The sequence below is a fragment of the Hylobates moloch genome, unplaced genomic scaffold (genome assembly GCF_009828535.3).
Source record: "Hylobates moloch isolate HMO894 unplaced genomic scaffold, HMol_V3 SCAFFOLD_7, whole genome shotgun sequence".
Lineage (NCBI taxonomy): Eukaryota > Metazoa > Chordata > Mammalia > Primates > Hylobatidae > Hylobates > Hylobates moloch.
Window position 1 is genome coordinate 50,553,832 of NW_026652282.1, and position 12,600 is coordinate 50,566,431.

General features: G+C 39.6%; 1 protein-coding gene across 1 annotated transcript; it reads left to right on the plus strand.

The window, feature by feature from the left end:
* Nucleotides 1-1,261: 1,261 nt before the first annotated feature.
* On the plus strand, nucleotides 1,262-7,154 carry LOC116811730 (zinc finger X-linked protein ZXDB). The gene has a single exon (XM_032757052.2). The coding sequence runs from the start codon at nucleotides 1,485-1,487 to the stop codon at nucleotides 3,885-3,887; it is 2,403 nt and encodes an 800-aa protein (XP_032612943.1). The 5' UTR covers nucleotides 1,262-1,484; the 3' UTR covers nucleotides 3,888-7,154.
* Nucleotides 7,155-12,600: the final 5,446 nt, after the last annotated feature.

Here is a 12,600-nt window from a genome sequence, read left to right on the forward strand (position 1 = left end):
CTTGACCTTGGTCCTGGTTACATAGGTGTCTGCTTTTGTAAAATAATCTAAACCATACAAATATGTTTTATGCACTCTTCTATACCTCAGATTTGAAAAATGCTTCCTTCAGAAAAAGTAATAGAAAGAAAAGTATGTGGAGTAGACATGTTGATGAGGTTCAAATAGTTATGGATGAATAACTTGATTTTCAAGAGACCAAGTGTCCACTGTCATTACACGAGGGCGAGAGAGCTGGGAGTATTTAAACAACAGGTTACACACACCCCCTCCCCACCACCAATCTAGTCATTAAGCTTTCTCATCTCAGATATTTCACCCTATATTTGTGTCAATTCCCAACTCGGTTGTGACAGACAAATTGGAGGATTGTCATCATCATTAATAAGATCATTAGGCACCACAGGCCCAGCAAGACTGGGCCACCACACTTAAATGTGAGCAGGTACACCAGGTTGATTGGACAAGATCATCTGGGACTTTTCCTTGGCAGAATCCATTGCAGTGACTCGGGATTTAACCTAAACACATTTAACTGAAACTCCTGCCCAGAGACCTCCATGTGCTGGAGAAGGCGGAGTAAACTGAGGAATGAATGCCCTCATTGTGCTGTGAGAGCAGACATGAAATTTATCATTGGTACAACCGATGGTGGAAGGGCAAAGAGTTGGTTTAGGTTGTGCACTGTATAGGGAGAAGCCAGAAGAAGGTTGGGTTTTTTCCAGATTTCAATGTAAATTGTTTCATCCTCCAGACTTTGAATTTCTAGGCTGAAGAGTGCTAACCTGTTTTGGCCGCATCTCTCACTCATTCTAATCTCTGTATCGGCAAGACAAAGTTTGAACTATGCGGCAAATTGTACCGAAGACTTTGCTCAAGATAATTGTGAATATGGAAGTTGTCCCGCGGGGAGGTGAGAAGGGGAAGGACATTTTCAGCAGAAATGCCAGCACTATGGTGGTTTAATGCTGACACAGAGACAGTTTATTCTCTCAGGAATTGTCTTTCATCCATCCGTCCAGCCAGCCAGCCAGCCAGCAAATTTTAACACACAAAAAGTACGAAGCAACATATCTAACACTGGGAGGGGCTGGAGTGTGTTTATTTGGGTATATACAATGAATCACGGATTAAAATTGCTTTCAGCGGATAGATACCTAGGTGTTCCACAGCATTACTGAACAAGCTGTCGTCATTTCCCCATTACCTCAGAAGACCTCCTTAACTACTTACTTACATTAACTGTAGAACGTATTTATGCATACCAGGCTCTACCTCTGGGCTTTCTATTCTGTTCCAGAGACCCAGTACCAGAATATTTAAATCACTGTGGCGTTAAATACGTTTTAATATCTGATAGGGCCAGTTTCTGCGCATTGCACATTTTTTTTTCCCCTTTCAGGAACGTGTTCAGGCCCGCGGCAGGGGGCGGGATCGCGCCTCCTCCTCGGCTCTGGTTCCAGCCGAGCCTCTCGGACGCAGAGATGGAAATCCCAAAGCTGCTCCCGGCTCGCGGGACACTACAGGGCGGCGGCGGCGGCGGTATCCCCGCGGGTGGCGGCCGAATCCACCGAGGCCCTGACCCGCCAGCTGGTCAGGTCTCCACGCGCCGCCTCCTGCTGCTCCGGGGCCCCCAAGATGGCGGGCCCGGGCGGCGGCGCGAGGAGGCTCGCACGGCATCACGGGGCCCTGGCCCAAGCCTGTTGGCGCCGAGGCCCGATCAACCTAGCGGCGGCGGCGGCGGCGACGACTTCTTCCTGGTGCTGCTTGACCCGGTGGGTGGCGACGTGGAGACCGCGGGCTCCGGTCAGGCCGCAGGGCCTGTGTTGAGGGAGGAGGCCGAGGAGGGCCTGGGGCTCCAGGGGGGCGAGAGCGGCGCGAATCCCGCGGGGCCCACTGCGCAGGGCCCCCGCTGCCTGTCCGCGGTTCCCACTCCGGCTCCGATTTCCGCCCCCGGCCCCGCCGCGGCCTTCGCGGGCACAGTCACTATCCACAACCAGGACCTGCTGTTGCGCTTTGAGAACGGCGTCCTCACCCTGGCCACGCCCCCACCACACGCCTGGGATCCAGGGGCCGCTGCTGCCCAGCAGCCCGGGTGTCTGATCGCCCCCCAAGCCGGGTTCCCGCATGCCCCGCAGCCGGGTAACTGCCCAGAGCTGCCGCCAGACCTCCTGCTAGCTGAGCTGACCGAACCCGCGCCTGCTCCGGCGCCCCAGGAGGAGGCGGAGGGCCCGGCCGCCGCCCTGGGCCCCCGCGGGCTGCTGGGCTCCGGCCCAGGCGTGGTGCTGTACCTGTGTCCGGAGGCGCTGTGCGGGCAAACCTTCGCCAAGAAGCACCAGCTGAAGGTGCACCTGCTGACGCACAGCAGCAGCCAGGGCCAGAGGCCCTTCAAATGCCCCCTGGGTGGCTGCGGCTGGACCTTCACCACCTCTTACAAGCTCAAGAGGCACCTGCAGTCGCACGACAAACTGCGGCCCTTTGGCTGCCCTGCGGAGGGCTGTGGCAAAAGCTTCACCACCGTGTACAACCTCAAGGCGCACATGAAGGGCCATGAGCAGGAGAACTCCTTCAAATGTGAGGTGTGCGAGGAGAGCTTCCCCACGCAGGCCAAACTCAGCGCCCACCAGCGCAGCCACTTCGAACCCGAGAGGCCTTACCAGTGCGCCTTTTCTGGCTGCAAGAAGACATTTATCACAGTGAGTGCTCTGTTTTCCCATAACCGCGCCCATTTCAGGGAACAGGAACTGTTCTCCTGCTCTTTTCCTGGCTGCAGCAAACAGTATGACAAGGCTTGTAGGCTGAAAATTCACCTGCGGAGTCACACCGGTGAGAGACCTTTCCTTTGTGACTTTGATGGCTGTGGTTGGAACTTCACTAGCATGTCCAAACTCTTAAGGCACAAAAGGAAGCACGACGATGACCGGAGGTTCATGTGCCCTGTGGAAGGCTGTGGGAAATCTTTCACGAGGGCCGAACATCTGAAAGGCCACAGCATAACCCACCTGGGCACAAAGCCTTTTGTGTGTCCTGTGGAAGGCTGCTGTGCCAGGTTCTCTGCTCGCAGTAGCCTCTACATTCACTCCAAGAAACACCTGCAGGATGTGGACACTTGGAAAAGCCGTTGCCCGATCTCCACTTGTAATAAACTCTTCACATCCAAGCACAGCATGAAGACTCACATGGTTAAAAGGCATAAGGTGGGCCAGGATCTCTTAGCTCAGCTAGAAGCAGCAAATTCTCTTACACCCAGCAGTGAACTTACCAGCCAGAGACAGAATGATCTCAGTGATGCAGAGATAGTGTCTCTCTTCTCTGATGTACCTGACAGTACTTCTGCTGCATTGCTGGACACGGCATTGGTGAACTCTGGAATCTTGACTATTGATGTGGCTTCTGTGAGCTCGACTCTGGCAGGGCACCTCCCTGCTAATAATAATTCCATAGGGCAGGCTGTGGACCCTCCAGCCTTGATGGCCACCAGCGACCCTCCTCAAAGTCTGGATACCTCTCTCTTTTTCGGAACTGCAGCCACTGGTTTTCAGCAGAGCTCCTTAAATATGGATGAGGTCTCAAGTGTCAGTGTGGGGCCATTGGGATCTCTGGGCTCTTTGGCCATGAAAAACTCCAGTCCAGAGCCTCAGGCTTTGACACCCAGCAGTAAGCTAACAGTGGACACAGATGCTCTGACTCCTTCAAGCACCCTTTGTGAAAACAGTGTCTCAGAACTACTGACACCAAGCAAAGCGGAGTGGAACGTACATCCTGACTCTGACTTCTTTGGACAGGAGGGAGAAACTCAGTTTGGATTCCCCAATGCAGCAGGAAACCATGGCTCTCAGAAAGAAACAGATCTTATCACTGTGACTGGCAGCTCTTTTTTGGTATGAACCAACTCTATTCATTCCTCATCATGTGGCTTACTTTTATTACAGTCAATTTTGAGGATATTCTGGACTAAATATTTAAGTGCAGTCATTTCTTTTTGGTTTGCAAAAAGAGCACGGCCCTGGACTACAAGTTTGGAGATTTAAATTCTGATCTTGAGTTTGGAACTGACAAGTTGTGTGACCCTGAGCAAGTCAGTTAACCTGAGCCTTAATTTCCTTATTTATAAAGTGAGGTGGTTTGAATAGATTGCTTTTAAGGTCTTTCTGCTCTCTGATTCCTTGATATACATTTCTTTCCTTGAAAAATAGGAGGACGTTCTTCAGTGATGTGGCATGTGTTTTTTTTTTTTTAACTGCCCCCCCCACCCCGACATGTTCTTTTTTTGGCAAACATACATAACGTTACATCGTATTATGATGAATATCCATGTACTTTTCACTCAACTTCAGCAATTATGAATCCATGAACAATCTTTTTTAACTTAGCCTCACTCACTCCCCATGTTCTAGTATTATTTTGTAACAAATAGCAGACATCTGATCATTTTATCCATAAATATTCTTTATATATCTCTGAAAGCTATGGGCTGATATGGAAAAAAAAATAATTCCATTATCACAAGTGATATTTACAGTAATTCTTTAATATCAGTAAATATCCAGTGAGGGTTCAAACTTCCAATTGCCTCATAAATGCTACTTGTTTTATTATTTTTAATTAGTAGAATCCCATAAATCTCCTAAGTGTCTTCTTAATCCGTATGTTTCCCCTTCATCTTTCTTTTTTTCCTTGCGATTTTGTTTATGAAATGAGGTTGTTTCACATGTAGCATTTGCCACAATTTAAGTTTTGCTAATTACATCCCTATGGTAATGTTTGCTTTCCTCTATCCTGTTTCTTTAATTTGCTAGTTATGTCTAGAGACTTGATGAGATCGAAACAAGGCTTTTGGCATGAATGTTTCATAGGTTATGTTGTGTTCATTTAGTAGGTGGCGCATAATCTGTGGTTTTCTCTCTTTTTGTGGTATTAGCAGCTGCTGCAGATAAATGCATTAATTCATGATGCTTCTGATACGATGAGTCATCTTTGTAGAGTTACTAATCATTAGCAAAGGAGGAAATGCTATGTAATAGAAATATTATTCAATGCCAAAATATTTTCTTAAATAGTCATAGAACTAACAAGAAAAAATAGATAGCAAAAAAATGTGTTGGCTGTTCTCACTGTTTATCTTCCTAACTTCTTTTGGTGATGGAAGGCAGTTTTGTGGAAATTGCCAGCCAGGACTTTGACATGAAACAGACCCAGGGCTAAATTTTGGCTCTGTGGTGTTGGATAAGTGGCCTTGAATAAACTAGTTATTAAGCTTCAGTTTTCTAGCTTTTAACTGATTATAGCAATGCACACACATACCTGACACACTTAAATTTTCTTCTCTTCCTGTTTCTTATGTTAAGGAAAGATACTGTGTGTTTTGGCATATTTTGGTGAATTTGTATCATTTTTATCCTCTCAGTCCTTCCTTTTATAAGACAATAATTGGAGTATTTTAACCTTATTCATGTGCAGATAAAAGAGCTTTATGAAGTTTAGGGTGAAGTAGGCAAGGGAATCTGTTTATTCCCTCTTCCCTCTACTGAATAATTTTCCCTCTAAGAATTGCTGTGGGTAATACCAGGAGTGGAGACATTGCCCACATGCATAACAGCGTATCTCTCCATTCGATCAATTTGTCACCATCTTTGCTCTGTTTTGAAAGTCAGGCTTCTCTGTGACTGTGAAGCCTGCTGTTCCCTGAAAATCTGATAATGGAGCAGTGGAGGTTTCTTTCTTTCTGTGCTCTGTAGATCTCATTGCACTTGTAATTTCCCAGAGTTGAAAGGAAAGATTGAACTGGAATATTGTGTAAACTATCTGTCTTACATTAGTGTAGCATTTTGCAATTTGGGGAACATCTTCACAACTTGTGTCTCGTTGTTCAGAACAACCCTGTGAAGTAGTTTTGGCAATGTCTGTGTTACATTTCATGTAATTTAGCCAACTCCCATTCCAACTAGGCTTTGGCTAAATCCGACAATTTTATATATAGCTTAAAACAAAGAATATACATTCTTTTCACCCCTCCCAGTCTACCCATCCAGCCTTCATGATTCATTCTTGTGTCAAGGTTAGTCGCTGTTTTCCATTTGAATTGGTTTCTTTTATGGTCAGTTTACTTTCTTCCCTCTCCCCTCCTTTTCCTGCACATTCCCGTCCTTGCCATGCCTTTCTGTCCTCTTTTATAATGGATATATCTTTTTCCTGCCATTATCCCTCAGACATTCTCCTCATGGCACATTTTCTTCAAATGCTAACATTTACTGAGTGTACATTGGAGTTCTGTGCATACAGGAAGAAGTTATTTTCTGAGCTTAGATAATACTATGTGTATATGTGATTAAAATGATGAAGATTATTTTCTATACCCTTCAAATTAGAAGTGGATTTCTGTTTCATTACTTCCATTTTAAAAGTTTTTGCCAGAGAGTTTTGCTAATACTCTCTTATTTGCTCTAGTGTACTAGTCCAGTAGTGTTTGCATGTGGATGTCTGTGGATGACAGTTATTGTAGCACTTTGGCAGTGCACTAAAATTTTGCCACTATGAAATGTTTCTGTATTGTGTGTGTGTGTATGTGTGTTGAAATACGCACACAGCCACACCCACATATATATTAAAAGTGGTTGTATTCATTTAGTGAAAAACAAAAAGTAGATGTACTTTTGTAAATCAGATAAATGCTTGGAATTTGATTGTGTCTACCCAATCAACAGTTTTCCCTCTTTGCTCTGGAAATATTTGTACTCATATAGCATATTTCAAAAATGTTGTCATTCATTAAGACCTCTTAAATAGACCACTATTTTTTGTGTCTGGCAGATGAGTATGTCAAGGATTGAGATGAACACATAAGTCTTGGAAATTAAATAAATTTACAAACATAAATAGAATTTAATGCTGTGACTTCATTTTTTAAATTCTTTAAACCAACTTTCTCCCAATAAAAAATTGTAAACTATATCTTTTCCTACTTACTCCTGGAATTTTCAAAGGACAAATGTTACGTTCTCAAAGGGAACAGCTTTTATTTGTCCATGGGCTCACAAAGTTTCACTGAACAAATTTGTTCAAATGATTTCTCTTTCAACATCATTTTCTAGCAAAATCATGGAGAACAGCTTTACGCTTTCAAGGTAATAGGTATAATTCTGTTGGTGGTGACAAGCTGCACTTAACTAGTCTGAAAAAAGTTGCCATCACTCCTTTTAAATAATGGTACTTGTTTTAATTTCATCCTGTTTCCTTTCTGCTTCTCCTCAGGCATTGACTTATTAAAACTTCTCGTCAATTGAAAACACAGTAACATAATGGCTTAAAAAGAATTATGTTTCTAGGGGCTCCATCATTGATCATGTTGGTCATAAGCTAAAAATACACTGACATTTGTATTTTTTACCAATTAGTATAATTAATACAACAAAATGCTTGAGTAGTAGTTGAGAAACATGGATAGACTATGAAGTTTGTCTCTGTGACCTACATTGTTCATGTATATATCCAGGAAACATATAAGAAAGCAATTTGTAAGCTGGAGATTATACTGTATATATTCCAAATTAACAAATATTTACTGAGCGTCATTGTGAAGATTACACCATAACGTACTGAGGGGTCTGTGAGAGGAGTACTATATGACTCTGACCTTTAAAGAGATCGCCGTTGATGGGAGGAGATAGAAAAATAATATATTAAACTATTGAAGAACAAAAATGGAAAAATGTTTACTTTGGCACCAAAATGAAAATGTTAAGAGGTTAAAAAAAAAAGTAAGAATAATGAGACATTTATTCTGGACACAGAGAAGAGCCAGCAAATATGTTTTAATAGAGGAGTCAGATAATGAAAATTATGTTTTAGAAAACTTAATGTCATGGAAATGTACAATGTGGATTAGATGGGAAAGACCGGAATAGGAAAATCAGTGAGAAAGCTTTTGCAGCAATCAAGGTGTGATATGAAGGATGAAGCCAGGACTAGGATAGTGTCAGTGGAAATCAAAAGGAAGAAAGAGGTATTGGAAATATTTTCAAATATTTCCAGTATTTGAAGACAGATTTCAAATATTAGGTAATTTCAAATATCTTTTCAAATACTGAAGAGAAGAGGGAATATTACTTATTAGTAGCTCATTGGCAGGGGGATGGAAGAAAGGAGGGAGGGAGGGAGAGAGAGAGAGAGAGAGAGAGAGATCATCATAGAAACCAAGAATGGTAACTCAGGTTTCCTTGGGGACTATAATAATCATATTTTTACTAACACAATGAGGGAAGTAAGGAAGAGTTCTTTCTGAGAATCTGTGTATAAAGATGGTGTATTTAGTTAAACAATAATTGTTAAAGCATTGTTATCCTGCATGAGGATACATTATAATGTGGATACATTGTGGTTTATCCACTTTCTAGAAGACAGCAAAAGGCTACCTTTTTTTTTTTTTTTTTGGCAGGGGGTTCCTTTAGGCATTCTCAGAACTACCTACACAGTTATGATCCTCTTACCTCCTTTTGAATTACAAGAGACCTCCCCAGCTTGTCTTGAATGATCCAGATCTGCATTGGCCAATATGGTAGCTACTAGTCATATGTGCCTATTCAGCACTTGAAATGTGTCTAGTGCAACCGAGGAACTGAATTCTTAATTTAATTTAAATTTAAGTTTTAAAACTGAAGCAGTATAAACATTTTTCTGTTAGACACAACTGTATTGTTTTGGCAGGACTAAATTTCACTTTGGCCATTGAAAATTTAGTATCCAAATTGAGATGTGCTATGAATGTAAAATATAAACCTTAATACAAAAAGTTTTCAGAAGCTTAATACAAAAAATTTAAATATCTGATTAGTATTTTAATATTGATTACATGTTGAATAATGTTTTCAATAGATTCGGTCAAAGAAAATATTCAAATTAATTTTATCAGTTTCTTCTTACTTTTTAAATGTGGCTACTAAAAAAATCTGAAATAAAGGCAGGACACAGTGGTTCATGCCTGTAATCCCAACACATTAGGAGGCCAAGGTGGAAGGATCACTGTGACCAGGAATTTGAGGCTTCAGTGAGCTATGATCCCACCGCCGCACTCCAGCCTGGGTGACAGAGTGAGACCCTATCTCTTTAAAAAAGAAGAAAAGTAAAGAACATTTAAAATTAAACATATGGCTCTTTTAAAAAATAAAATTACATATAAGATCTCATTATATTTCTATTGGACAATGCCAATCTGGACATTACATCACTTCCTGAGACTACTCTGTATGAAAATGAGCTATGCCTTCTGTGCTGTATACTAACTGATTAGGGTATAATAGTCTATGTATTATAAAGGACTGCACCATAATTTCAGGAATTCAGTATTTTGTCATGAATTTCAGCAGTTCACTATGAAAGTAGAAGTGAGTTTTACCTGCATCTGTCTCAGTTGGAGCTGGGAAGAGTAAGATGGTGAAAAATCCAATATTCCCGCGTCTGTGTGAGATTGCCTCATTGAGGCATCTTACTCATAATCTCTTCTGTCACTAAAGAGAATCGTGAGCCAAGTGATAGCGTGAGAACGCCTACAACAGTCTTTCCATTTTGTAGTTTCCCTGTCCACTAAAAGAGAGAACTCTAGAAGGAATGGAACAAAAATAAAGGGTAAAACATTAAAGGAGTGTAAATAACTCTCCAGGAATTACACTGTATTTGATGGTGAATTTGATAGGAGTCCCACATTGTCACCTAGGATAATTTCTCCCTCTTGTTAATTACTGACATTTAAAGACATACAGAACTCTTTTAACTTTTCATTTTTCTAAAGACAATATCCTAATTCGGTATTTTAAAACAAAGCACTCAGAGATACCTAGCAGCACCAACAATTTCTGAATCCCTTAAGACCATCCATTCTATTTGTTTACTAAGCTATCAATCAGCACTTATGTATTGAGTACCTAATATATGAGGTATTGTGAATTATTACACCTAAAGTATGACTCATTAATCCATTCCAAATTTTTTTGAGTATCAATTATGTAACAGGTATTGTCTTTATGTTTAAAGATAGGATCTATGTGGGAAACTATTAAAACCGGTGTATAACAGAGCTTTAAGAGGTACATTATAGATTTATCAGAATAAGAAGTACCATTTTCTATAAGTGAGCATAAATTTTGATGATGGGAAACCAATATACACAATATCATGAAATACTGTATTTCATCAGAAACTAAAATTTTGTTTAAAGTATAAATATTGCAACAAAAGTATTCTAAGCTAAAACTTTGACAGGTTTCTGAGAAGTAGATTTGATAAACTATAGCAAAATAGGAAAATCAGTTATGAAATAGACTTTGTTTTTTATTTATTTTTAGATTGCAACTTTTGGCTTGATGAATCTTATACCTATAAGTGATCCTGGGGATTGTGTACTTATCTCCCTCATTTTATGAATGAGGAAAGGTATTAAGCCTACACTTTGTGTGTAAATTTCTTTTCTTCTTTATTATAAGACATTATTGCAAAATATAATTCTGTGGAAAAATAATAACATTATTTTGAAGATAAATGTATTATATTGACACACTAGGTGGAAGGAATGAACTAGTAATTAATTTCATGTAACATTTGGGACTGAAAGTTAGTGTTAAATATGGAGGAACCTAAAAGTTCACCAGTGCTCAGGGGTGGGGGTTCTGGTAAACAAGTAAGTGTTTTGATTTCTGGTAAAAAATAGTAGCTTAACATTTTTGAAAATTAGGGAAAATTCTGTTTCAAAATAGCAAAATAAAGCTTTCTTTAATGCTAAGAATTTTTTAATCTTCAAGATGTAAAACACTCACAAAGGGTAAAAAACAAACATTTTCCTTATAGCATAATAGCAAAAGAAAGTGACTTATTTTAAACAAGACTAACCTCTCTCTTCTGTTTACAGTACAGCATAGAAGCTAACTTCAGAATTTTCTCTCTTCAAATGACAGAAGGAAACAGTCCACTTGTCTGCTTAGAAATTTTCCAGAACAGAGAACCCTAGTGGAAATACCATTGAAAGAGCAGCAGCAGTTCATCCCAAGCTAGTTTCAACTTTAGTGCTGCCTTAGTGAGTCCTTTCCTGTCCAAAGTGCTAACATTAGCTAGTTAACACCAACTACAGTCAACTTTTAGTACTTGGTATGTGTAAGAAAATTTAGCATTTTCTCCTTCAATTCACGTATGATTGTGGGCTTCCTGGTGCTAAATATTAATTATCTCATTATAATTTTAACAATAGTTTAATCAGTTGGCATGTCTTATGATAATAATTACACTTTAATATTTTATCTTCATTTGAAAATTGTTTTGACTAAATAAAATTTTGCTTGAGATAGGGGTACATTTTTCTACACTATTTGAATATGTCTCAATCATCTCTGTATTTTGGAAGCAATACAATTTAGAGCTCTGTTAACATTTATTTAGATAAATGTTTAGAATTATAGCCTTAGAATGTTGGCTACTTTGAAAATGGAGAAAGGCAAGCATCCCCCACGTTCATAGATCAGTGATTAAGTCCCTGGAAAAAATTTGGGGAGTGAAACATTAAGTAGGTCTTAGAGTTAAGATCAAATTCATAAGAAAAAAGCTATTTGATTCTGTTGTTTAAACTTATTCATTTATATTTATCAAGTTTGCTGCTGAGTATAATCTTATATAAACTTATAGAAGCCTATTTTTAAAACTCCGTTAAAGTATTATGTCATTAATTGATACTTTAAAAAATAGGCTAACTGATATTATATTTTATTTTTACAAAGGGCATCTGATAGCATTTAGACTTTGAAATTTGAATACAAAATATATACAGTCCTTAAATATAACATTTCATAATATTTGTAAGGTGGTTCTATGATTCATAATATATTCTTTTGCAACAACAACAAAAATATTATACAAAGGTAAAATGTTACGTGCATCCACAGCCAACATTACATTTACTTTCCACTCACCTATTCATAATAAGACAATAGTAAAAGGCATTGAGAATTCTTCTCAAAGATAGAAAACAGGATATACCGTGGCTAAAAAATATAAGAAGGATTTTACAATAGAGCCACATACTTTTTACTTTCTCAAAAGCCTTTGATCAACAGCATCTGGAAACAAAGATGAGAAGCACATATTCAATATTCTCCAGTATTTTCCAATTATACTGAGCAATATAAAGACATGAAATAAACATTGTTGCAATATTTAATGATTGTCTAATACCAACTACATGAAGAATCATCGAGGGTACATAATACCCAGTGAAGAGAGAAATTTCCTTAATTGACATCCTGCATATGAAATGTCAAAAATGGTCAAATTAAATGTGATTTTATTTGACACTGAGAGTAGATGGTGCTTTCCACAAAGAAATACTCTTTAAAGGAGTTTTCTTTTCCACTTACAGTGAATATTTGATTCAGATAATGAAAATTGTTAATTCACTCTCTTAAAATTTCTGCCTGTCCTCTTTATTGTTGTTATTATTATTATTTGTTGGGAAAGGCAGTCTCATGTCTGCAGTTTTTGGTTCCCACTTAGCCACATATTTATGGACCTTGGGCCTGGAACACTCCCTAACCAAGAGATAAAATGTCCACATGACTGTGCTGG